Source organism: Python bivittatus, unplaced genomic scaffold, assembly GCF_059951505.1.
Source record: "Python bivittatus isolate LINGU-HERP-01145 unplaced genomic scaffold, Pbiv_v1 ctg000330_np1212, whole genome shotgun sequence".
In the NCBI taxonomy this organism is placed as follows: Eukaryota; Metazoa; Chordata; class Lepidosauria; order Squamata; family Pythonidae; genus Python; species Python bivittatus.
In genome coordinates this window covers 483,020-507,014 of record NW_028277058.1, presented here as the reverse complement: position 1 = coordinate 507,014, position 23,995 = coordinate 483,020, and the positions used below count along the sequence as shown (strand labels likewise).

The window sequence follows — 23,995 nt, the reverse complement described above, 5'->3', positions numbered from 1 at the left end:
GTTGTGTGTTTTTTTGATGAGTTTCAATATGTTGAGTTGTTTTTTTAATCTTCCTTATCATCAAGCTGTTTTGACATATCACTAAATCATGGTTTACGCATTTTTAGCAGTACAAGAACACTCCTATTATGTATTTATAGAAGAAAGTTTTTAAGAGACAAGCTGTAAATTCTTTGAAATTTGTTTTTAATGATTTCTGAATGCAATGTTTGCTTTTGCTCCTTGCAGAAATGCTCACTTAATAATAATTCATTACATCTGTATAAAAGAAACCAAAGTGTCTTATCTAGGAGAAAGTCTTCAGAAAATTTTGAACTCCTAAATGAGAAACAACATATTTTTGTTCCCTTTACGTGAGATGGGCAGCTATATAAGTTTGACATATAAATAAATAAACATATTTTAAAAATATATTCCATTTTGAAAAAAACTGAAAAATTCAACTCTTTATATTTTGCAATAGTAAAATAACACTTCAGAATTCAGTATATCAATTGTTCCTTGTTAAAAAGAAAAACTTCAGAAGGAAAGAGAGAGAGAGAGAGAGAGAGAGAGGTGTATACATTTAATGAAGGATGCTAAGAAATGGTTGCAAAACGTGAATATGATTTATGCTGAAATATGGCACTGAAACTGTGGACTGAGATGGAGATGTTAATGAAATACATGGTAAGTAAAGGCAACTGCAAAATTATTTTATAATTTAACTTAGCTGAATAAAGGGATGTGGCTATTTTTGAAGTATCTTACCAAGTCTATTAAATCTTACATGTTTTTAATATATAAGATTATTGTTTTACTGAAGAAACATAAAACCCTCATTTTATTTGTAGCAAAATATTGCTTAAAGGCCTATAGTAGATAACAGCACCTAGTCCACCGGCTGATCTTAAAAAGCGATGAAGATTGGATATGATTAGGTCTTGGATGGAAAATCACCCAGGAATTCCAGAGCTGTTGGCTTGATTGGATAGCTGAAACCTGGAAAAAGGAATGGTGAATAACTTCCATGGTGCTATCCAGAAAACTATACAGACATGTCCATAAATTCACTGAGAGTCAGGTTTGATTCACAGGAAACTTGATCTTTCATCACACATGATCAATGAACTAGGGAACTTCAGAAGTTTTTCTCCACTGCTTTCCATACTGGTATTTCCTATTATTTTGAGATCTGAGACAACCTCAGAAACAGAAAGGTAATGTAGGAAGTGATTTGAACTCAATTTAGGGGGAAACTGATTGCAAGCTGCAACCTCTCTCCCTTTCATTGCATTAAGATGCAAACCTCTGCTAAAGTACCAAATGAAAACTATGATTTTTAAATTTTTTAATTCTAAGTTTCTTGTATAAAGTCAAGCACAATGAAAATTACATTTACTGGAAAAGCAAGGATGAGCACCTACATAAGAGCAGAGGAAAAGTAACCAAGATCCTAAAGCACCATATGCCCTTGGAAGCCATGGGCGTGTCCCGAGTTTTCCAAAAATTGCTATCAAAATTGGAAGTATTAAATATATAATTGGACAGTAGGGATGCACAAAACTAAACATTCGAGGAAGCACCAGACATCTCTCAGAACAGTCAGACTGCACAGTGTGGTAGAGGAATAGAAGTTGGTTTTATACAACAGTGCTGGATGGTAACCCTATCAAGTTATTATTACAGCTGCATTCAGCTATGGCTTCCTTTGAGGTATCTGCATATCCATGCAGAATCCCAAACAAATGCTTTGGGTTAGTTTTGTTGATAAGGAGAAGCTGGAAGTGGAGCACAGTTCAGTTTGTCACCGGAAGTGTTCCCCATAGGAGAGAAGGGATAGCTACAGATGCTGGAATGGTAGGATCTTAAATTACCAGAGGAACTATGGGAATGAGAACTGGGGGAGAGGTGTAATGCTTGGAATCAAAGAGTGTCCTAGACAGCTCTGACTACTGAAGATTTGTGGTTTTAATAAATGATAAACCTGAGTTGATAAACCTGAGTTGGATTAGGCACTGTTTACCCTACTGAAGGTTTGTCAGAGGGCAAATCTGGAGGAGACTGCTGAAGAGTTTTGAAGTATGGTCCAGAGAAGTGTTCCGAAAATTCAAAGAGGAGGATGTAGTACATCTCAGGATGTAGTCTATACTATGCAGATGATCCCCCAGGGAATGAAGAAGATAGAAAATTAAAGGTTTAACCACCTAGAGATAAGCCAGCCACCAGCCTGACTGACAGAGGGAAAATTGCCATCAATATTTGCAAGCTCTTTTTAAACCTTAAATTAGGAAGTAGATAGAATCTAGGTATAGAGCAATGCACATATGCACTAAGCTAACATTACAGAGTGCGTACATATTTGGGTAGAAAACTACAAAATATTAATCAGCCAAAAAAAAAAAAATTCCATTATTCTGCTGTGATTCAAAATTGGGAGAAGGTAGTGACAGACCTTAGCATCTCTATAGATAATCTTACTAACTCTTGTAGGAACGTAGCTGGGGAATCAAAACTAAATGCTAAACAAATACTTGTTTCGAATGTCTGGTTGTCTGAACAAAAGGGAAAAAAATCTGAAATAGTATTTTGTGTTGAGCTTCTATCAAATCCTGAGAACCCAGAGAAAGTCCTACGTACCTTTAATTAACTATGAGTGTAAATGAAATGAAATCAAGTTTAGTGATTGCCCTAGGCCCACTTTTGGAAAAGTAGCCCCTTGAACACTATTCAAAAGCTAAGCATGGCTCTCAGTTTATAAAGAATTACATACTCTTGATGAAGAGGGATTATATATGATCTCTCTTGGATCCTTGATTATATATTAATTCAGTATAAAATTATTTGTTTTTAAGATGGTCTGGAATGGAAAAATAATAAAAATATAAAATAATATGAAATGAAGAAATACAGCAAGACATGTATAAGCTGAATATGAAAAAATCAAAATATGCCGCTCTTGGCATCAAAGGAAACCCTAATAACTACCAAAATCATCTTGGAGATCTAGCATGTAAATTATGACTGTGGTTGCACAACACATTACACTCCACGGTCTACTTAACCACTGTTAATTGAGTTAGCCCAACTGCCTGGGTTCACAGGACTGAACCATAAACTAACTATGATGCACTTCACCACAGACTAGGTGATCATACTTTAGCCTAGCATCCTATGCAAATTAAGCCTGTGCAGTGGTATGCATTTCAAACTAAAATTCAAAGAAGTTGTACTGACTTAAATGTAGCTTCAAGAATGTTATTCACTATTGTCTCATAAATAAGAAATGTGCACAATATTCACTATATTACTGATCATAAAGTAAAGCCCTTGCTTATTTGCAAGATGGATGGCAGGATTCATATAGTCAATTGCCCAATAAAAATTACAGCTTTCTAGTTAAGACAGCACTCTGTGCAAATGTACAGTTTAACTGCTACCTTTTTTTCTTCTTCTTTTCCTTTTTCTTCAGTTTTTCTAAGTCTTTTTTAGCTAGATCCAGGATTTCAATTGTTTCCTTATCAGAAGGAAGCATTGAGGCAGAAAACGCTGAGGGCCCACCAAAGTATGTTGACCTTGTTGAAGCTCTTGACAAGTTGCGCCGAAGGTTTTCATTCACTGCTTCACTTTCCAATAGTTTTGCTCTTGAGAATATATAGAAAAGAAAGCAGAAGAAGAAAATGTCAAATATAAAACTAACAAGAACACAATAGCATATTCAAAATTCTAAGCAATTATTTCACATACATGTATTTGCAGAAAGTGGGTCTGGAATTGCATGAATATGAAGACAGGCAAACAACAGTCACATAATATTTTCATCATGATATAGCATTTTTAACAATGCACACAGTTGTCTCTTTCATACCAAATTCTTATGCATTGTTAAAAAAAAAGGATATGGACAGGCCAATAGATGTATAGACAGCACTAATGTGTTTGTCAGCTTTTTGCTCATCAGGATGGGAAAATAAGGTTAGTGGATAAAATTTTTAGATCAGTAAACCACAATGTGAAACTACAGTTTTTCTTGGATTACTGACTGCAACTATTCCTGATTTGGTTTTGCACTCCACCAAAAAGTAATAAATGAGCCAAAAAGATGATTAATGTGCTTCTTCTATAAAAAATGGTTAAACCAAGCAATGGCTTAGTGAGATGTGAGAATTCCGTATAATTAATCTCTTTACCTTACTTTAACACAGTTATATGGAGGAGATGGAAAACTTTTGTTCCTATTTTCAATCAACTGCAGTTTAGTGTTATGATGCACATCTGTGGTTAGTCTTACTCTGTGATTTATTGAACCAGCCTACTTCATAAGCCATAGTTGAGACTGCCACAATTTGTCTGGGTTCAGATATTATGCTAAACCTGCTGAGACTATTGTCTCATGTGTAGGTAAGTTTTTCCCAACTTCATCCTTCCAGATGTGGAAGAAGCTATGCTAGCTGTGAATTCTGGAACTTGTCATCCAGTACCTGGATAAAAATTTAGCTACAATCTTCTATAGTCTAAGCATATACAACTAAGCCAAAATTATAACAATATCAGAATACTACCTGAGATCCTCAATTTCCTTGATATAGTTATGAATCATATTACTGATTTCTTCATTACCCTCTCCTGTAAGAAGAACAAAACTCTAAGTTGGGTATTAGATGGAAGTACATGTTTTTAAATGTACTAGACTTGTACAAGGATATCAAAACATTTAAATAAACCAGTCTGAAGGGGTCATAATACAGATGAAATACCTGAGGTGTGTATGAGAATATATTTTCTAGCCATGCTCATACACACATGCATTGGAAAGGCTATTGAACAGATTATCATTCACTCCAAGAATAACTGGATAACCATCAATTATGAGAAATTTTAATTTCTCAAACTAAGAGAAACTAAGAAATGGGGCTAAATACGAAACATGTTTAACTAAAGCTCATCAATATTCTAAAGCCATTCTTTACTTACTCCTTTCTCAATTCTTTCACAGAATCCCAATGCAGATCCTTGGCATTTGTCTTTCGATCAGTTTCAACCATTCCCTACTCAGTTTGGTATACAATCCAAGCTTTTTGACTACACTCATTTTTTGGCCCAGATTGTGCATAACATTTTCAAGTCATTTCTTCGCAGAAGAGAGCTCTAATTCAAAAAACTCAAATTCTTTTTACCTTGGTCTGATACTAAGCAAGATTTATAAAGGTCTCAACTTAACAGGTAGAACTGTAACTGTTAGTCCTGTCCTCTCATTCCTATTTGCTGTAAGGAATGCCCCGTTCATCGAGAGAAACTCCCGTTACACGTGAAGTTCACAAAAGAGGTTTACTCAAGCATAACGCAACAGTTACAAACAAAGCCTTGGCACATTTCGTGTGATATCTTGCCACTGTTTTTCCATTTGAATTTTCCAAAGTCTGAATTTCCTAAGAATGTCAAAATATGGAAGAACCTTTTCACTGGCATGCTTTATTTGTGATACTGAAAATGTCTTTTAAACACATTCCGTTATATTTGCAAAAAAAAATAGAGAAAGAGTACCACAATCTTTGCTGATAGGATTTACAAGTCATTCTGATGCATGGCATTTAGTTAGCTACTTAGGTAGCTCTAGCTTAGATACTGCTAGATCAAACTGAGCAGACAAGTTTTTAAACATGGCCATCAATACAAGACCACTTATGGTAGCTCTGCATTAATACCTTACTTATAGCAGCTCATTTTGTACAGTTGTCTGATTAATAAACACTAGATTTATTATCAAATTCTGCCATGAATCCCCTTCATGGATCACTGCCTTGTCGTGGCGAAGGGGCTTGCGTAACTCAGTGAAGCCATGAGCTATACCGTGCAGGGCCACCCAAGACGGACAGGTCATGACAGAGAGTTCTGACAAAATGTGGTCCACTGGAGAAGGAAATGGCAACCCACTCCAGTATCCTTGCCAAGAAAACCCCATGGACAATGTTAAAAGGCTAAAAGATATGATGCCGGAAGATGAGCCCCTCAGGTCGGAAGGTGTCCACTTTGCTACTGGGGAAGAGCGGAGGGCAATTCCAAGTAGCTCCAGAAAGAGTGAAGCGGCTGGGCCAAAGCCGAAAGGACGTTCAGCTGTGGATGTTATCTGGAAGCGAAAAGAAGGTCCGATGCTGTAAAGAACAATATTGTATAGGTACCTGGAATGTAAGATCTATAAACCAAGGCAAGCTGGATGTGGTCAAACATGAGATGACAAGATTGAACATCGACATCTTGGGAATCAGCGAACTGAAATGGACGGGAATGGGTGAATTTAATTCGGGTGACCATTATATCTACTACTGTGGGCAAGAAACCCTTAGAAGAAATGGAGTTGCACTCATAGTCAATAAGAGAGTGGGAAAGGCAGTAATGGGGTACAACCTCAAAAACGACAGAATGATCTCAGTGCGTATCCAAGGCAAACCATTCAATATCACAGTCATCCAAGTCTATGCCCCAACCACTGATGCTGAAGAAGCTGAAGTTGACCGCTTCTATGAAGACCTACAACACCTTCTAGAACTAGCACCAAAAAGATGTCCTTTTCATCATAGGGGATTGGAATGCTAAAGTAGGAAGTCAAGGAGTAATCGGAATAACAGGCAAGTTTGGCCTTGGAGTACAAAATGAAGCAGGGCAAAGGCTAATAAGAGTTCTGTCAAGAGAACAAGCTAGTCATAGCAAACACTCTTTTCCAACAACACAAGAGACGACTCTACACATGGACATCACCAGATGGTCAATACCGAAACCAGATTGATTATATACTTTGCAGCCAAAGATGGAGAAGCTCTATAAAGACAGCAAAAACAAGACCAGGAGCTGACTGTGGCTCAGATCATGAGCTTCTTACTGCAAAATTTAGGCTTAAATTGAAGAATGTAGGGAAAACCACTAGACCACTCAGGTATGACTTAGATCATATTCCTTGTGAGTACACAGTGAAGGTGATGAATAGATTTAGAGGATTAGATTTGGTAGACAGAGTGCCTGAAGAACTATGGACGGAGGTCTGTAACATTGTACAGGAGGCAGCAACTAAAACCATCCCAAAGAAAAAGAAATGCAAGAAAGCAAAATGGCTGTCTGATGAGGCTTTACAAATAGCTGTGGAAAGAAGGAATGCGAAAAGCAAGGGTGAAAGGGAAAGATATAAGCAACTGAATGCAGATTTCCAGAGAATAGCAAGGAGAGATAAGAAGGCCTTCTTAAACGAACAATGCAAAGAAATTGAGGAAAACAATAGAATGGGGAAGACTAGAGATCTCTACAAGAAAATTGGAGATATGAAAGGAACGTTTAGTGCAAAGATGGGCACGATAAAGGACAAAAAAGGCAGGGACCTAACAGAAGCAGAAGAGATTAAGAAGAGGTGGCAAGAATACACAGAAGAACTATACAAGAAAGATCTTAATGTCCCTGATGTCCACGCTGGTGTGATCACTGACCTTGAGCCAGACATCCTAGAGAGTGAAGTCAAGTGGGCCTTAGGAAGCATTGCTAACAACAAAGCTAGTGGAGATGACAGTATTCCAGCTGAGTTATTTAAAATACTAAAAGATGATGGTGTTAAAGTGCTGCACTCAATATGCCAGCAAGTTTGGAAAACGCAACAGTGGCCACGGGATTGGAAAAGGTCAGTTTATGTTCCAATTCCAAAGAAGGGCAATGCCAAAGAATGCTCAAACTATCGCACAATTGCACTCATTTCACATGCTAGCAAGGTTATGCTCAAAATCCTACAAGCTAGGCTTCAGCAATACATGAACTGAGAACTACCGGATGTACAAGCTGGGTTTCGAAGAGGCAGAGGAACTAGAGATCAAATCGCCAACATTTGCTGGATCATGGAGAAAGCACAAGAGTTCCAGAAAAATATCTACTTCTGCTTCATTGACTATGCAAAAGCCTTTGATTGTGTGGATCACAACAAACTGTGGCAAATTCTTAAAGAGATGGGAGTACCAGACCACCTTACCTGTATCCTGAGAAATCTGTATGCGGGCCAAGAAGCAACAGTTAGAACCGGTCATGGAACAACTGATTGGTTCAAAATAGGGAAAGGTGTACGACAAGGCTGTATACTGTCACCCTGCTTATTTAACCTATATGCAGAGTACATCATGAGAAATGCCAGGCTGGAAGAATCACAAGCCGGAATTAAGATTGCAGGGAGAATCATCAACAACCTCAGATATGCGGACGATACCACCCTAATGGCAGAAAGTGAAGAAGAACTAAAGAGCCTCTTGATGAGGGTGAAAGAGGAGAGTGCAAAAGCTGGCTTGAAACTCAACATTAAAAAAACTAAGATCATGGCATCTGGACCCATCAATTCCTGGCAAATAGAAGGGGTAGAAATGGAAGCAGTAACAGACTTCATTTATTTGGGCTCCAAGATCACCGCAGACGGAGACTGCAGCCATGAAATTAAAAGACGCTTGCTCCTTGGGAGGAAAGCTATGGCAAGCCTAGATAGCATATTAAAAAGCAGAGACGTCACCTTGCCGACAAAGATCCGCATAGTCAAAGCTATGGTTTTTCCAGTAGTAATGTATGGCTGTGAGAGCTGGACCATAAAAAAGGCTGAGTGCTGAAGAATTGATGCCTTTGAACTGTGGTGCTGGAGAAGACTCTTGAGAGTCCCCTGGACTGCTAGGAGGTCAAACCAGTCAATCTTAAAGGAAATCAACCCTGATTGCTCATTGGAAGGATCGATAATGAAGCTCAAGCTCAGATACTTTGGTCACCTAATGCGAAGAGAGATCTCTTTGGAGAAGACCCTGATGCTGGGAAAGATTGAAGGCAAAAGGAGAAGAGGACGGCAGAGGATGAGATGGTTAGATAGCATCACTGAAGCAATGAGCATGAAACTGAGCAAACTCAGGGAGGCAGTGAAGGACAGGAAGGCCTGGCGCAATATGGTTCATGGGGTCACGAAGAGTCGGACACGACTTAATGACTAAACAACAACAAATCTGCCATGAATAGTTGATGTATCTGTAGTTACATAATGCAGGACAAGCAAGATGGACAAAAAAGATGCACTTAATGTTTAAGGTTAATATTTTATATTAATCCATATAAAATGGCAAAAGGCAAATTAAATGCTAAGAAAACATAGGAATTTGAATAATAAAGTTACTGAATATGCATAAGAATGAATGAATTTGTATATTTTGAATAGATGATATGAGAATTTAAGATTATGAAAGGGGCACCAACGAGTTTAACTGGTTGACACACGGTATAAAATGGAAGATGCTTTTTTATGCCTTTTTATGTTTTTGTTTGTTTATGTTTGTCTTGTGTTTGTTGTAAAAATAAAAAAAACATTATAAAAAAAAAGAATTTGTTGAATATATGAAAAAGAAGTCCTAGTTTGTCCAAATGCTTTGTAAGGTCTAAGTAATGTTAGTTTGGGAATGATAAAATTGTGAAATAAGGCAAACTAGTGGTGTCTGTTGTTGTCAGAATCTGCAGCAATCAAAATATATTCAACTAGAGGACTGTTTTATTTGCATAATAAATGCCATTTATATATAGGGAATGTTTTCTTAGCTTGCTTTGATTCTGCCATTCTCATTGGTGAGGGAGGGGGGAGTGAAAGAAGACAGAGCTGGAGGAAGATTGAAGGCCAGTAAAAAGACGCGTTATTGGGGCTAGGAATGCACAAGTTCTCTGTGAAAACTAAAAGTGGCACCTAGATTGAAAGGGGGACAAGGGGGGTAAAAGTAGAGGGAAAATTACACGGGCTTTAGTTTTAGCAATGCTTTGCTTAGAGCTGCATGTATCCTTCAATAAATGAAATCTTTTCTGAATCTACTTTGGAGTTCAAGAGATTTGTCTGTATTGGAGTTTGAACACTGTAGACCTGACAGTTGTGAAACCAAGCACAGAAGATCACAAAATAAAGAATGCCTCAAACTTGTCTTTATGTATGAGAATTAAGAGTTTTTAGGCACTGAATGTTCCAGTTAAATTATGATCAAATGAGAGCAATCCTGAGAGGTGCCATGCTGTAACTCTGTACCTATATCAGCCATTCTCAACCTGTGTGATGAGGCAAGTGAACTTTTATTCCCAGAATTTCCCATCTAGCATGGCCACAGCTAAGAATTTTGGGGGTGGAAGTCTATACATCTGGAACATGCTAATTAGGAAAGACTGCCTCTCTTTTCATTATTATGGGGTACTAAATGAATACAATATTAATTCTGACAGTTAAGGCCAGTGTTTCTCAACCTTGGCCACTTGAAGATCTGTGAACTTCAACTCCCAGAATTCCCTAGCATGCTGGCTGGGGAATTCTGGGAGTTGAAGCCCACACATCTTCAAGTGGCCAAGGTTGAGAAACATTAAGGCAGATACTGCTCATTCTTAATCTTTAAAAAAAATTCAGAAGTTTTCCAAATGTCTAATTTGTTATCAGACAAGACTAGTACGGAGAGAATCCCCTTCCTCTTCCTCTTCCTCTCACCTTCTCTATGTATTACCTTCCAGATTTGAGCAAAGTATCAGTAACAACTTTTTGGATCTGAATTTGCAAATCAATTAAATCTTGTAAACACATGAATATTTGAAACAGGTGCAAATGACTTAAAGACTACCTTACAGCAATCATAATATGAACCCTACTAACCCAATTAAGATAGGAATCCTAAATCTTAATAAGAGCACCAGAAACTGTAGCATTTTGTAACACTATGAAATAATGTTCCTACAGCTAGGAAATAGTTCATAAACAGAGTGTCATGAAATGATCATCCTGGATGAAATGTTGGTCAGTAATATGTTGACGCACACAGGCAATTAACAATCAATGAATATGCCCTCTTCTCAACAGTATCCTGTACAGTTTTGGGGCCTGAGCAGAAAGGCATCATTCAAATCTAGACTATCATACCTGTTATTTGCAGTGGAAGGAAAAGTTCCACTGGCCCAAACAGGAGCTTTCTTTCCAATGTTCATAGCCCATATTGAGTAAAGGATAAAAATACCATCCATCTTCTCCAGAATCCCAGTTTCAGCTCTCCCTCCCATGTTAGCTATTTACTTTAAAAGCAACATTCACGTAATTGCTAATTGCATAGAAAGCTAAACTCTTTCCTTTTTCTAGCAAACAACTAGCATTTCTTACAGACCTTAACTCATATAGCAATTTAAGTGATAAAAGTACACATTACCTGCTCTGGCAAGGATCTGGTTGGCCTGATCACTTGCAAGCTGTGTGATTCGAGCTCTGAGAGCATCTATAGTCTCTTGCATTGCCTTTATCCTGACTCGCAGATTATTGTTTTCTGTCTGCAGCATGGCATTTTCATGAAACATGTCATTAATACTTTCCACGCCTTCTTCATCAATAATCCTTTTACCCTAAATACAAAAATATATATTCCTCAAACATGCCAAGGGTTAACCTTAAGATTTCTTCTGAAAAACAGGAAAACTGTCAATGTAGTTTCTTGCCTAGTTCTGAACACCAAATTATAGTTTCTTTGGAATACAGAGATATGTTAAAATATAATTCATATAGCTGTGAAGTCTTCTCATTATTGTACAGTTAAAAAGTAGAAAAGATATATGCTTCAAACATCCCTAGTCCTGCTCAGCTTCAGTGAAGCTAGTCAGAAAGCTTCACAAACTTTTACAGACTTTTGATCTTATATAACATTAAGGAACTTCTCTGAAGGATCGGATGCCTGAGCTGTTTTGAGGGAGTATCATTTTCAAATACAGAACTATAATTTGAAGACATTTAGTATTAGTTATGGGAATGTCTTCTAAGAAAAGTACAGGTTGCCTCCATGCTGGTTTTATTTAAACAGTAACTGAAGATGTGCTTGTTCCCTTTGGCATTTGCAAATTAATGCCTACTTCACATCATCGTTTAGGCTCCCTTTTAAATGACCTTTGTTTTACCTTTTTGGGGGGGGGAGGTGCCTTCAAGTCAGTCTTGACTCCTTAGACTAGTCCCTGCAGTTTTCTTGACAAGATTTTTGAAAGTGGTTTGCCATTGCCTCCTTCCTAGGGCTGAGAGAGAGGGGCTGGCTGGTCACCCAGTTGACTTTGTGCCTAAGGCAGGACTAGAACTCACCGCCTCCCGGTTTCTAGCCTGTGCCTTACCCACTAGACCAAACTGGCTCTCTTGCTTTACTTGCTGTATTCTTACTACTTATATTGTCTTATGAGGGCAGCATTTTATTGATGTACAACTACATCGCTTTGGATTCCTTCATGAAAAAGAATGGCATAAAAATAAATAAAATAATAAAATAATCTTAAAGTTGTTACTATTGTAACTCTTACAAAATTCCAAAGTGCTATTCTTCTTTAAGCTCATTCAGCATTTATTATTCAGAAATCTCCACTGTTTTCTCACTGATCATGTTTTGCTCAAGTACTCTTACATGACATGATACAGGTAGTTCTCACTTAACAACAATAACTGAGACAATTTCCATCACTAAGCAAGGCAATTGTAAAGTGTGATTGTCAGATGACTGCATTGCTTAGTAACAGCAATCCTGGCAGTCTCTGTTGCTGCTGTTAAGCAAGGATCATGGGTCGTTAAGCAAGGACCTCACATGATCGCAACTTGCAACTTCATCCTGGCTTCCCACAAACAAAGTCAATGTGGAAGCCAGCAGGAAGTCACAAGTGCTGGGCGGCTCACGAGCAAGCCAGTGGGCGGGTGAGTACTATGCTGGGGTGTTGCAGCAAGTGTATGCAGGCTGGGGAGAGGGTGCTACAGCACCATGCAAGAGTGTGTGGGCTGGGAAGAGGGTGCTGTGGCACAAGCGTGTGCTACTGGGATTTCATACTCTGTAGCAGGACTCCTTGGGAGAAAAATGACTTGCGGCCTTCCCTGCCGGCTTTCCCATTGACTTTGCTTGTGGGAAGTCAGCAGCGAAGCTTGCAAATGGTGATCAAATGGCTGCGGGACACTGTAATTGTTATAAGTGTGAGTCAGTAGCCAAGTGCCTGGATCACGATCGTGTGACCTCGGGGTTGCTGCAACATCCAGAACTTTGAGGACCAGTTGCAAGTACCATTCGTTCAGTGCCGTCGCAACTTTAAATGGTTGCTGAACAAATGGTGGTTAACCGAGGACTACCTGTAGTATTATGACAATCATTGTGCAAGTTCAAGGCTTTCTCAATTATCTGTCTATAATGGAACCAATTCAGGTTATTCAATATCAGAAAATACCAAACTTAAATCCATGAATACATTTAATGTACTCTAGGTTCTTGTAATCTTTTAGATGCTACTGTTCCAAATAAAAGAGAATATATGTAGCTCAGGGTCAAACTGTGGAGTCCTTGGTGCTCTCTGAGCTTGGTTGTTTGTTTGCAAGCTCAGAGAGCACCAAGGACTCCACAGACACTACTGCCTTTGATTGGATATATTCAAGAATCAAATTACAGCTGAATGTCTTAACCTTGAAAGCGCTGTCTGTCACTTTAAGTTTCTTTCTAATACTTTCTTTCCTTCCCAGACTTAGTTGATGTTCTGTTAACTGCCATCACATTCTTTCTCCAATGTTATCTTGGTGGTTCTCTACCCCGGTGCAGTTTGTAAATATGTCGTTTAAAGCAATGCTTTTTAAAGTATCTGTTTCATTGTTAAGAATGTGTTGTTTGCATCTATGTTGGATGCCCAGAGCTGCCTTCAAAAAGTACGAGAAAGCCTTTGTGGCTTGCATGAGAGGTTTTGCAGCCAACAGCAATTCTTAAACTTGCAATCATGTTTGAATCTGACTACATTATGCAATACACTCATGATGAGAATTTGGAACATACCAGTAGTCCTCGTTTAGCAACCACAATTGGGACCATCAACTCAGTTGTTAAGCAAAGTGGCAGTTAAGTGAAACTGTGACTGTGCTTACAATCTTACTTCAGCTTTCCTTTGCTTTACAGACCTGCAGAGATCGTAAATGCAAGGACTGGTTGTAAAGTTACTTTTTCATTACTGACTTAACTGCAAACAATTGCTAAACAAGGCAGTCACTAAACGAGCACTACCTGTATTTTTGTTTCTGCTAGCTCTGAATGCAGGTATTGTAAACTTTCCTTCATTGCAACTCGAGCTTTTTAACAGACAGAAACATGCATAAATTAGTATTACACAGAAGTTTGGATTCAAAGATAAAAGGTGCATTGGTGTGCACTGGGTAAGCATATAGTACCTGTCTGCCACTCCTTAGGCAACTCATTGTACCACTTGGGGGGGGGGGGGGACAAATGTGGAGTTTCAAAGTGTAATTATTCACATTACATTAAAGCAAAGATAATAAATTTGCTTAAAAAAAAGGAACAGATCCCAACAAATATTACCGTTTTATATTCCATGAGTTCCAACTGCAATCGAGTAATCTCACTTCGCAGAGCACTGATCTGCTGACTAGCCCTGTCCTGATTTACCATCACCTTATTCTTGATATTTCTTGCTCGGTTTGCATACTTTAAAGTGTTCAACGTTTCCATGAAATCTCTGTCTGAAGGACTTATGCATGCTATCATGACTGTTTGGCTGCAGGTAAGAAAGAATTGCTATTCATCATTTGAGGAAAAAAAACGTTTAAAATAAGCAAGAACAGTGTTGATTGCCAGGTATTAATAAATGAAAGCTTGATTACCAGACCTTGATAGAACAGACCAAATCTTGACAGAAATCTGTGTCATTTTGTAACTATGCTACCATGCAAGTGATGTAGATTACCACAATGACATATTCTCAGATTTGGTGGACAATCAGGGATAACACAGACATAATTTCTCTGCAATTGGTCCATTAAATTTAGGTTTCATATATAAACAAAATGCATGAATGCACTTGCTCAACAAATGTAAAAGGTATTTGAGTGAGTGCCAAAAGGTACTTTGACTGAAAGCTGTAGAATTTCTGGAGAATTTCCTCTCTCCAGAATGTTTTTATCCACTGGCATTTTAAATAGTGCTTTAAAAAGACAGAACAGTCAACAAAGATGTGTACACACAAACAGACACTCATAAAAACACAACCACAGCTAGAACCTTCAAAACTACATTCGCTCAAGTATTTCAAAGATAGTAATTTTTGCAAGAAACTTCTAGCAGCAGAGGAAATGCTATCATCCTGAAATCAAATAACAGAAGTGTGAGATGAGTTTGCACATGACAACCCATAATTATTAAATTATCTCAACTTCAATGCAAATTACTAACTGTGAAAATGATAATCCATAATTACACATGAAAATAACATTTTGTGAATTTAGTCACCACAATAGGCCTCAAGCTCCTTTTATTATTCCAGCTTACATTTCCTCTTGCTTTTATAAACAAATACAATTAGAGGGAATGATCATAAGGGATTCCCAGGGCAGGGGTGAACTTTGAGACCAGAAATGGAAAACAAGGTGTTGCAAAAGATTTGAGACAGACCAATCTCAATGTCTTTCTGGTGCTACTTTAATTTACTAATGTAATGGAATTAAACATTGTCATCTGCACATTATCTATCTTTGTCCATCTTAAATAAAAACATTAAGACATTTACAACATAAATGTTATCTAGTCATTGTAAATCTAGGTAGCCTTCTTCATCTAGATTTCTTTTCTTCTTTAAAGGAAAAAAGGCACTTTAAATCTTAAACTGAACCTAATCATATTACAGTGATACCTCAGTTCACGAACGCTTCTGTTTACAAACAATTCGGTTCGCGAACAGCAGCAGTCGCAAAATTTTGCTTCCATTCGCGAACTCCGGATCGGGTGACGAACATGACCCGCGGCCATCTTCCCTGCTCTGACACGTGGTCGTGGCTTCCTCTAGGCGAGATCATGGTCACAGACACTTGCTGTGAAGCTTTTTGGTGTGCTTTTTAGTACATCCAGCATGGCTCCAAAGAAAGTGCAGAGCAAGCATGGTGGTAAAAAGAAAGTGCAGAGCGGTAATGAAGGTGACAAGAATGTGCAGAGCAATAATGAAGGGAATAAGAAAGTGCAGAGCAAGAATGGTAAGAAGAAGGTTTTGAAGAAAATAACCATTGAATTGAAGAAGAAAGTTGTAGAAAAGCATGAGCGTGGTATTCGTGTGACTGATCTGGCCTCGGAGTACAAGATGGCGAAGTCGACAATCTCGACTATTTTGAAGAATAAAGATGGTTAAAAAAAAAAATACATATGGTTCAGAACGGATTAATCTTATTTACATTGAACCTTATGGGGAAATTCGCAATTCGGTTCGCGGCCAGAATCGTGGAATGAATTCAGTTCATGAACCGAGGTACCACTGTATTTGATTAGGGGAGATGAAGTAATTAAAAAAAAAAAAAAAAAAAGTAATGTATTTGTACAGTATTAAAACCAGTTCTCTAGATTTCTTAAAAAGTAAATGGCTATTTCTTAGGTATCATTTACAAGGTCATAAAAAAGAATTGTGCCATTTAATATTTTATATTTCACTAAAGTAGAAAATAATTATTTAAATGCAGTTATACAAAATCTATCCATTCATCCTTATTAGTCACAGCAACAGCAAGTCAAAGTTTTTTGATCCTCCCTTTCAAACATGATTTATTTAATTAAATACTTGCCCGTACCTATTCCCTCCAAGAGAATCTTGCAATAGTCGTGTTAATTTTGAATCTCTGTATGGTACATGAGTCACCTTCTTACTCTTATCTCCCAGTGCACTTATTACGTTGCCCAATGCCAGCTGAAAATAAAAAAATCTCAGTGGTGAAAAGAATTTCACAAACATACCTAAGCATCAATGAAATCAAAACATTATTGCCAAAAATCAGATACACAGAAATGGTAATCATGTGTGTGAGAGAGCAACACGCTTTGCACAATTCTATTTTTTTCTCTTTCACCACAATGATTCTCACTTCCAGAGAAAAAACACTTTTTAAAAAGTGGTTTGCCTATTTAGAACATTTCCTTTCAAGGCCTTTGCACCACCCCAGAATCAGCTCCAGACCTCTATGTTCTCATCCAATCACCTGTGTTAACACAAACTGCAAGAAAAATGTCTCTTTCCACGCACAACATCAAAGCTCTGCAAATTTCAGAGCAGACTATTTTTTCACGGGCAGGAAGCTATCCATCAGTTGAGTGCCTTGGTTTCAGCTGCCACTGCATTCTGTTTACAGACCTTCAAGGAAAAAGGTGGCATGGCAAATTGACAAGACCCTTCACTGAAACCACTTCAAATGTTTGGGAATGTGATCACATAAATGCCTATTATCCTCCAAAGCCACTTTAAAACTGATCTGGGCTGTTTGGACTGTCTGCAGTTCCTTACATGCAAAGCCAACTAGGCAAAGGGAACAGACTTGAATTATAGTAGTTGTTTACCCCTTATTTCTGGAAGGGGGGCAGCCAGCATGCAAAGCACCAGGGTACTTGGGGGGTTTTCCAGCTACTGTCTTATGAAAGGGGGGAGATAGCAATTAATTTTTCCTTTCTTTCCCTTTTGTATGAAGGAGGGAGGCACTAAGGATTTGGAGGGTTTTTTCTTCCATAGCATCTTCCCACTTGAAAGACAACCCTCAGCATCCTATTCCAGATCACTGTCTGCAGACATTGTTTAGAATTAGACTCTTCTTCTCCTTCACTGCTACCATGATTAGAACTGTTAAGAAAAGTCCTTGGTTGTAAAAACTGCCACTGTTGTTTTCACTAAACAAGAGATTTTTCACTACAATAGAGGAATGATAGCTTGTCTCCTTTGCAATTACTCCTTCATAGAAACTTTTTTTTAATGACTAGATATGTATCAGAGGATTTGCTAGCAATTCATCTTGTGTTTGTTTGGGTATGGAGTTGGGTGTAAGGAGATTTTTGGCATTTTTTTGGAATGGGGCACTAAGGAATGATAATTATTTCACTCTCCTCTTGGTCTGCTAAAGAGCGAGCACTCACTGGCTCATGGCATTTGCTGCCACTTCTGAGTCCCCAGATCAGCAGAAGACAAACAAGATGATCACAGTTAGCTTCAATTTGATTTGTTAGGGATCAGAGCTGTGCAGAAGTGCCCCTAGTCACAAGAAGTCATGCAAATAAAACTTCAATTGCATGCTGTTTTCTTGTATAGGAAAGGATTTCTCTGAACCTTGGCCAAGGCAATTTGACAAAAGTCACTTTTAGTTTAGAACTCTGGAGTAAATTTCAAGCTTGCAACCATAAAAACCCTCTTTTAAAAATCATTTCATGCCAGCATATTTGCTATCATGCCAGACAATTCAGAAAATCAAAAATTGAGAATGTAGCTACATAACACATACAGCAATTATATGAAGAGTCCTAAGCAGATTTGCAGTTTCACTGATTTTCACAGTCTACCTCAAAAGTGAAAAAAAAATGCTTAAGAGCCTCTAAGAGCCAGTTTGGCGTAGTGGTTAAGATGCTGGCCCAAAAACCAGGAGACTGTGAGTTTAAGTCCCGCCTTAGGCATGAAAGCCGGCTGGGTGACTTTGGGTCAGTCATTCTCTCTCAGCTCAGCTCACCTCACAGGATTGTTGTTGTGGAGAAAATAGGAGGAGGAAGGAATATTAGGTATGTTTGCTGCCTTGATTTGACCAAAATATACAAAAGGCAGGATAAAAACTTAATAATAATAAAAAGCAAATAAAAATTAGCAGATTAGTTTAACAAAAAAAGCAATGGGCTTGATCAGATACATGAAATGTTAGTCTCCAGTAGGAAGGTAAATTTAGAAGGAAATTATACTGCAAACCACCATGAAATTCCAGAGGTATAGTCTATGAAAATTACATTAAAATGTAAATCAGTATCTATAACATGGATGTATAGCGTTTGCAAAAAGCAGCAGTTACAGATATTCATTTAAAATCCCTCCCCTAGCATAACACAAATCACTTCCATGGTTCAACATTCCCAATAAAAGCATTATAATTTATGCAGAGTTGGCTCCTTAACATAGGGTTTGAAGTAAAATTTTGGGATGCTTGCAACTTTTAAATTGGAAACAAATTCCAATTTGAATTAATCTAATAAGAACAGGTATAATTTTCAGGAATGGCATTTCATGACACCACTTCTTAGTTTTATAATTTTTAGTACTGTATTTTAATTATAATTTAATTTTTGATTTGTATCTTCTTTTTAACACTTAATTTTTATAAGCCACTTAGAGTTGGGCTGGTTTCAGGTGGCTAGATAAATTTTACAAAAAAATAATGAACTAACCTTAAAATTATATATGAAACAATGCTGCTAACCCTGAGTATACACGGAAGTCAGAGAAAAATTGCTAGTTCCATTTATAGCATAATTTAAAATAAAAATGTCTAAAGAATATGCTATCACTTCTCTTTTACAAAAAACCTCTGTATCGAATAAGGGCCATCCTCTGTATTATAGATTTCTGCATCACCTTAAGTGAGTGTGATTACTGATAAGATAGCACAGGAACTTAAACTTACGAGTCCACAATTGATAGATATGCCTTCTTTTGCTCGCTCTCCAGTTGCCCCTGTACGTTTTAATCGTTCAGATCCTGCCAGATCCACAAAATGAAACTTAGCAGTAAGAGTTTCAAACTCACTGAGCTGAGATGACTCCATTATTATTCTGTTGTCTGTCATGTTGTCCTGTGAAAGCAACAGAGACAGAAACATCTATATTGTGCAAAAAAGAACCGCACTCAATTCTAGTAAAACCACTCTGCACAAAATACCAACAGAGAACATTTAAGTAAACATTACTTAATCACAGATCATTACATTAGTAATGTTTTCACGGTACTGTACAAGAAAAGGATCTAAGCTGCATTTTTAAGACAATCTAGTATTACAAATTGGAAGAGGAGCAAGACATTACATTTCTGCCTTGGCCTTCCTGGTTATGACCTTGAAGAGAATGCAAGACAAAAAGCAACTGAAAAACTGCTTGAACTATTAGGAATACCTCAAATTACCCATATGCAGGCCTAGTCAGAGACCAGGTATCTGTCTGAAAGAGCCACTAGGTCTGAGAAGGTATTTTTGTTTCCTTCCAGACAAGGGAGAGAGGAGAAATAGGACAGGTCAACGTTATATCCAGAAAGGCTGTAAGTGCCACATCAGCACATCTTTCTGAGCAGACCCAATTATATTACTTCATTCTTACTAAATTCAGCTACTGAAGTGCTGATCTATCAAAGCCCTCCCATTTCCCTGAACAGATGTAATGATGTCTTCCTCTTGGGTACCGAAGGACAAGTCAGCAAAGGTTTGACATTGGCAGCCTAGCTTTGTGCCTTGCAAAGTAATCATTTTCTCAACTGTTAAAAAGCTTTTTTAAAATCCTGTAATTATTTAGTACTGTTTTCACGGCACTGTACAAGAAAAGGATCTAAGCTACATTTTTAAGACAATCTAGTATTACAAATTGGAAGAGGAGCAAGACAGATCAACAGAGAGATCAAGATAACAGCAATTTCCCTCTGCTTCTTTCTAAAGGGGGGGGGGGGGACCCAGGCAGCATTTGCCAATCGCAAACTAGAAAAATGAACCAATTACTTCAACCAGAGATCCAAGCTTTTATTCCTGCCATTTTGTGTAACCTTCAAGTCTTCCAAAATCTGACTGTCTTGGATTTCTCTGGCAATTTCAATTTTGAAAAATTGATATTGTCTTTATTATTGTTCTGCTTTCAGTTGGTGCTGCTTTTGCTTTTACAACTATAAACCATTCAGAAAGCATTTGCCAACTGGACAATGTATTACCTAATTAAATATTCAATCAAATTAAGCCTGACTGACTTGGTCACTAGCTCCAGTCCGTTCAGTAACACTCACATTTTGCACAAGAATCTTGAATGGCACTTAATGTTACAGTGCTAGCCTTAGCAGCATTGTGGCTAAATACTGTGTTGCTATGGTTAAAATACACCAACACATAATGAATCCCTATTTTTATATGGTTTTACATTTTTATCTGGAATAATAGTAATTCTAAATGTACAACTTCCAACAGGACAAAGAAATACAACATGCTGTGTTCTGAACTCAATGAACATACTATAGGATTTATACAGCTGAAAGATATTCCCAGTATACTGAGTTCATATAATGACCTCTGAAAGACAAAGAGATTACAAAGCACCACACGATTCTATTATTTATTAAACTTGGACGCAAATAGCAAAGATATTCCTAGAAGGAAAAAAAGACTCCACCACTCCCTTAGATACATACAGCATCAAGTGGAGGACAAACTCTAGTCTGGCATAAGTGGATAGTGAAGATGGCATGTGAACGTGAGCTCTGGACATTCATCTGTGTGCTGGCAGTAGTTCGAGATAAAGCACCCAGCTTCAAGCATTGCATCATCTGTACAAGCAGGCAGGAAAAGAGTAACTGATTAACATTTTTAAATGTATATGTACCTGTCAGAACCATTTAAGTTTAGCAATGTGGAAATGTTATAAACTCATTATTTTTTTTTCTGATTCCTTGGGAATAAAAAATATACCTTATGAGGTAAAGTGTATTCTTCCAAACAACTGATATCTGCCATAGTCTGCTTAGCAAATCTTAGAAAACTCTTTGAAATGGCTTCTGCAGAAACTGTTGTAACCAAATCACCTGCTTCCACCCCACCCCCAAACTTACAGAAAGTATGTGCCAACAGCGTGAGAAGTAATGTTAGTACAAACTTTCCTACGTTCTCAGCAGATATCTACAGAACCATAGGATTACCTATCGGGGATATATAAAGGAGAAGTTTTTCTCAGATGTATCACAGAACATATTGGATTCAGCTAAATTTCAGGAGTGCAGAAATAGTCCAGTTTCCAGTGAATAGAAGACTACCTTCTGTTGTTATGGTGACTGAAAGCATGCTAACAATGTCCCCTTGTAATGCCTCTCCTTCTGTTCCCTGTAACCATGCTCTGAATATTTAATGTAACTTCAGTAACAGTCTGAGAAACAGGGAACAAGAAAAGAGCTAAAACAAATAAGGATAAAATCTGCTACTGTTCTCAGATGCTCAGAAGAGATTATCACAGCAAGCTATCATCATATCTTACTGTATTTTGCATTCCTCCCTAGCAGTAGAAATGACAGAAACTGTAGTTTAGTACTGCTGGAGCAAAGTTGCGGAAAGCTAATTAAGGTACCCAAAACAGAAGAGAGTAGATCCTTGAAAAAAACAATATTACTATAGCTGTTTTGAGGTGCAAGCCAGTATAATGTAATGACTAAAGTGTTGGGCTAGGGCTAAAAGTTATGCAGCTCCCTTGGTGACTTAAGCCAATTATAACTTCTCATTCTAAAGTTAGTACACAAGGATAAAAATGATGACAGCAACATTGTGTGCTGCCTTAATTTCCTGGAAGGAAAAGTGAAATATACATCATTAAATATTTTGGTTGTTTTCAAGAAACAGTGTTATTTTGCAATAACACTCTTGCAATTTTGTACCTCCGCTTCTACGTTCACAGTCCGCGTTGTGACTCCCACTGTATATATTCCTCCTGCTGAATCTTCATGGATTTTGATATTTGACTTTTTGTTCTTTGAATCAATATCACGTGTTGAATCAAACAGATCAAGTATTTCTTCATTGTAAAGCTAAATTAAAAGGAAAAAAATGTTATTAAGAGTAAAAAGCTGTTCAACAGAACTCAACATGTAACTATCAAAATATAGTATTCTTGACATGCCTCCTGAGAAGTTTCATTTTGTAAACTGTAAATTGGCCTAATAGAGTTATTGCTTTTTGTATCTAACTTGAAGTAATTCAAAGTGTCAGCAAAGCCTTATTATCTCCCCAAAAGCCCTTCCAAGTTATAGAAGATTGAGAAGGATTTAGAGAAAAGCTTTGAAAATTCAATGACAGGGGTCTTGGTATCACAGTATCTAATCATCAAAATCACCTTTCACACTTTTATTTAATTTTTATTTTATGAAGAGAGACAAAAAGATAATAAAAAAACAAATAAATCCTTCATACAATTACAAAAGAAGGTCACTAGAGGAAAACAATACTGTTAAAACTTTGGAGGGTGCTCTCAAGTCAGTGTTGACTCCTGGCAACTGCCCGGACAAGTCCTTGCAGTTTTCTTGGCACAATTTCGAAAGTGGTTTGCCATTGCCTCCTTCCTAGGGCTGAGAGAGTGTGACTGGCCCAAGGTCATCCAGCTGGCTTCATGCCTAAGGCAGGACTAGAACTCATGGTCTCCTGGTTTCTAGTCTGGTGCCTTAACCACTACCACAAACTGGCTGTCATGGTAGACATAGAAATATTAATAAAAATGCTTATGGGTAAGAGGGCAGAAGAGTCTAATTAAGTTATTCAACTCTCTCACCTAGATGTATTTTTCTCAGATATTAGCCCAAGGTTACAAATTCTGTTCAACACCTCTCTATGGGAAATGAGGCAGGAATCATTTCCATTATTAGTTTTATGTACTCAGCAAATATTTATATCCACCCACTATTCTCAGAAGTACAATTTAATGCAGTTTTGTTCTAGACTTTTGGAGACTGGGAATATCAGTTTAATTTTGAATCTGTTCATTTTTGATCTTTTAAGTTTTAGGTTCAATATTGTAATAAGCAATCAACCTTTTTACTGCTTGTTTAAAAATGGTCACTGCTGTTTAGAGGAAGTAATAAAATCAGAAAAACACTTAGACAAACCAAAATAATTGGCAGTTTTTATTGGCAGATTAGACATTCATATATTCATGAATAATCTAAACACTGGAAATTTGGTATGCTGAGTGTTTTATTCTAGGACTTTCTCTTTGTTCAACCTATCCTTAGTTCCTGGAAATAAAGACTTGTATCATCCAAGATGTCATATAAAACTAGCAGCTATATTTGACAATCTATTTAGTGGTATGAATTAAATATATTTTTGTTTAGTATAGTTTTTTTGCACCATCTTTTTTATTTAAAAATCTCACTTATTTTTAATCTTTCGGTTAATTCCATGACGCTGAAAATGAATGGGATTTTTTCTAAAAATATTTATTTATGTTTA

At 37.4% G+C, this 23,995-nt stretch overlaps 1 protein-coding gene across 10 annotated transcripts in view; it reads right to left on the bottom strand.

Moving 5' to 3' along the window:
- The window catches only part of KIF21A (kinesin family member 21A), a 106,035-nt gene that overhangs the window by 51,562 nt on the left and 30,478 nt on the right, over positions 1–23,995 (bottom strand). For all 10 annotated transcript variants that reach the window (XM_088141619.1, XM_088141621.1, XM_088141622.1 and 7 more), the window contains 8 exons: positions 22,429–22,578; positions 21,199–21,333; positions 19,445–19,612; positions 16,595–16,710; positions 14,346–14,541; positions 11,190–11,379; positions 4,542–4,605; positions 3,420–3,623 (listed from right to left, as the gene is read on the bottom strand). In XM_088141619.1, the coding sequence (XP_087997745.1) occupies positions 3,420–3,623; positions 4,542–4,605; positions 11,190–11,379; positions 14,346–14,541; positions 16,595–16,710; positions 19,445–19,612; positions 21,199–21,333; positions 22,429–22,578 (1,223 nt within the window). The remainder of the gene's footprint in view (positions 1–3,419; positions 3,624–4,541; positions 4,606–11,189; positions 11,380–14,345; positions 14,542–16,594; positions 16,711–19,444; positions 19,613–21,198; positions 21,334–22,428; positions 22,579–23,995) is intronic.